The 2,612-nt window shown below is 39.1% G+C and overlaps 1 protein-coding gene across 1 annotated transcript; it reads right to left on the reverse strand.

Moving 5' to 3' along the window:
- Positions 1-904: 904 nt before the first annotated feature.
- On the reverse strand, positions 905-1,787 carry LOC110275681 (glyceraldehyde-3-phosphate dehydrogenase, cytosolic-like). The gene is made up of 4 exons (XM_052254265.1): positions 1,684-1,787; positions 1,464-1,563; positions 1,107-1,253; positions 905-1,012 (listed from the first exon to the last, which is right to left on the reverse strand). The coding sequence occupies exons 1-4, from the start codon at positions 1,785-1,787 to the stop codon at positions 920-922; spliced, it is 444 nt and encodes a 147-aa protein (XP_052110225.1). The 3' UTR covers positions 905-919.
- Positions 1,788-2,612: the final 825 nt, after the last annotated feature.

The raw sequence follows: 2,612 nt of genomic DNA on the forward strand, positions 1-2,612 counted from the left end.
TGGCCTGCATCAGTGACACAAATAAAATTAGGAATCGCTCAGAGTTTCAATCTTCAAAGATAAACAATATTAACATACTATTCATATGTGAAAATCAAAGAAAGAAAGGCACAGTTACGGCAACAACATTGAAGAGTGTAATAGGATTAAGGTTAATAACTCAGTGTAGTACTACAATTAATAGTCAATACCTAAATGCTGAAGTAGGACATTACCTAAATGTTGATTGAATAACATAAACATTTGGATATATTTTGCACAGATCATGTTGACCAAGCTTTGTGCGGATATGTTGCACGATCAAATCAATGGCAACATGATTATCACCTCCCCGAGGAACGGTCACATCAGCATACTTCTTTGACGGTAGAACAAAATCATCAAAGGCAGGCTTAACAAACTTTGCGTACTGCAAAATCAGCATTGTAGGCAGTAAGATATAAATCTTAGAAGTGATTGTTCACATTTCATTTGAAAACAAGGATATCCTAACATCCATAGGCTTGTCCAACTAATCTCAATAAATTCTCACAGCATTACAGCTAATACAACCATATCATTTCACTAATTCCTTTAGCCTATTTCACATTAATACATGCATATCCCATTAATTCTATACCTTACTCAGCTTCCCCTCTTAGATCAAACTACTCTTCATACATATCAACTGACATAGTCTAGCAAATAACTTATCAATCCAAATCTCATGCTTCAAACTTATTAAAAAATATATATAAGAATTCATACTCATTATTAGCCTAGGTGCAACTAAACTGTGGTTACTAAGAATATTGTTGGCAATACCTGTTCAAGAACATAGTTTATGTTCCTCCCTCGCTCCACTGTGAAAACAAGAAATAGAAACCAGAATTAGCATCAAATATCAACGAGATAGGCACGTGGCAACATGCATAATCAACTAGCAAATAGTAGGAAGCAATAGGCTCTCACCAGTGATAGAGTGGATAGTGGTCATGAGACCCTCAACGATGCCAAACCTGTCGTTGATGACCTACAATAGCAACAATCATCAAAATTATGATCAGAACACAAAAGACGTAAAAAAGGATAATTACAATTCCTATGTCAAAGATCACAAAATATACCTTGGCAAGTGGAGCAAGGTAGTTAGTAGTGCAGCTAGCATTAGAAATGATGTCAAGCTCTGGCTTGTATTCGTGTTCGTTAACACCAACAACAAACATGGGGGCATCTTTGCTGGGAGCAGAGATAATAACCTTCTTAGCACCTCCCTGTATAATTCACAAAAAAAAACACTACATCAATAATCATTCGACCACTCAAAGTAAGAAATGAAAATAACACCCAACAGATTCACGCTTGACAACACACTCAAAACAAGAACATCCACCATAGGGGACACTACAAAAAATTGGCATCAATCATAAAACAAGTACCAAAAACAGAATCATACAAAATGGAAACAGTACAAAGAGACAAACCTTTAAATGGGCAGCAGCCTTGTCCTTGTCAGTGAAGACCCCGGTGGACTCAACGATGATGTCAGCTCCGGCGGATCCCCATGGGATCTCCTCGGGGTTCCTGAGACAAAAAAGAACATAACACATAAATAAACACATAATCAAGCCCACGAGCACACAAACAAACGATGAATTACGATGAATGTATTATGTTTCTTTCTCATACACCTGGCTGACTCGCCTTGCGCCACCATTATATGGAGGATCAGGATCCCGTCCAAAGGTGGATGAGGCTCTAGTCAGCTCAGACCTCAGAGTATGAAACAAAGCGAGTTCAAAAAACATTTCTCATATAAAAATAGCAGAAAAATCATTTTATTTTTATATACAAACCAACAACAGAAATAACAATAATCAGAGACTTAAAAGGATGAAAATACCTGATTCCAAAAATAGTGACTGGCTTCTCGTCAAAGAGAAGGGTATTCTCGTCCTTGACCTTCAACTCGTGGTGCTTCCATTGACCGTGAACATAGTCGTATTTGAACATGTATGTCTATAAAATCGAAAAACCGACTCAACCATCATATCTAACTACTTTTTTTTAAAAAAAAATCAAATGAAAAAGAAAATCATAAAAAATATTTTAAAATTATGCATGCTTAGTAACAGTAGAGATCAATGAAATTGAAAGGATTTAAGAATGGACCATGTAGTCAGTGGTGATGAAAAGATCGGTAACGGCAACGAGTTCAACATCATCTCTGGAGAGCAACCCTAGCAACCAAACGTCCGATTCTTCCGAATCCTGTTTTGGGGGTGATGACGGTGGTGAGGGCGACGCAGCGACGATGGTGAGGGCGGCGCAGCGACGGTCAGTAGTGCAGCAATGTGGAGAGTGGTGAGTGCGGGTGAGTGGTGCATGGGGGCGACGACGGTCAATGGTGAGAGTGAGAGGGTCAATGACGAGAGCAAGAGTGAGAGGGTCAATGGCGAGAGTAAAGAGAGTGAGTGGGGGCGACGATGGTGAGCTTTGGAGGCAGGGTTTCTTCCTTGCGACGGTGCAGTAAGTGACCTTTCCAGGGTTTCTGAAAGGGGACGATAAAGGTGCTTTGGCTTGAGTGAGATTTGGAGGAAATAATGGATAAAAAATTTTACTTAGTAAAAACT

The sequence above is a fragment of the Arachis duranensis genome, chromosome 9, assembly GCF_000817695.3.
Source record: "Arachis duranensis cultivar V14167 chromosome 9, aradu.V14167.gnm2.J7QH, whole genome shotgun sequence".
NCBI lineage: Eukaryota > Viridiplantae > Streptophyta > Magnoliopsida > Fabales > Fabaceae > Arachis > Arachis duranensis.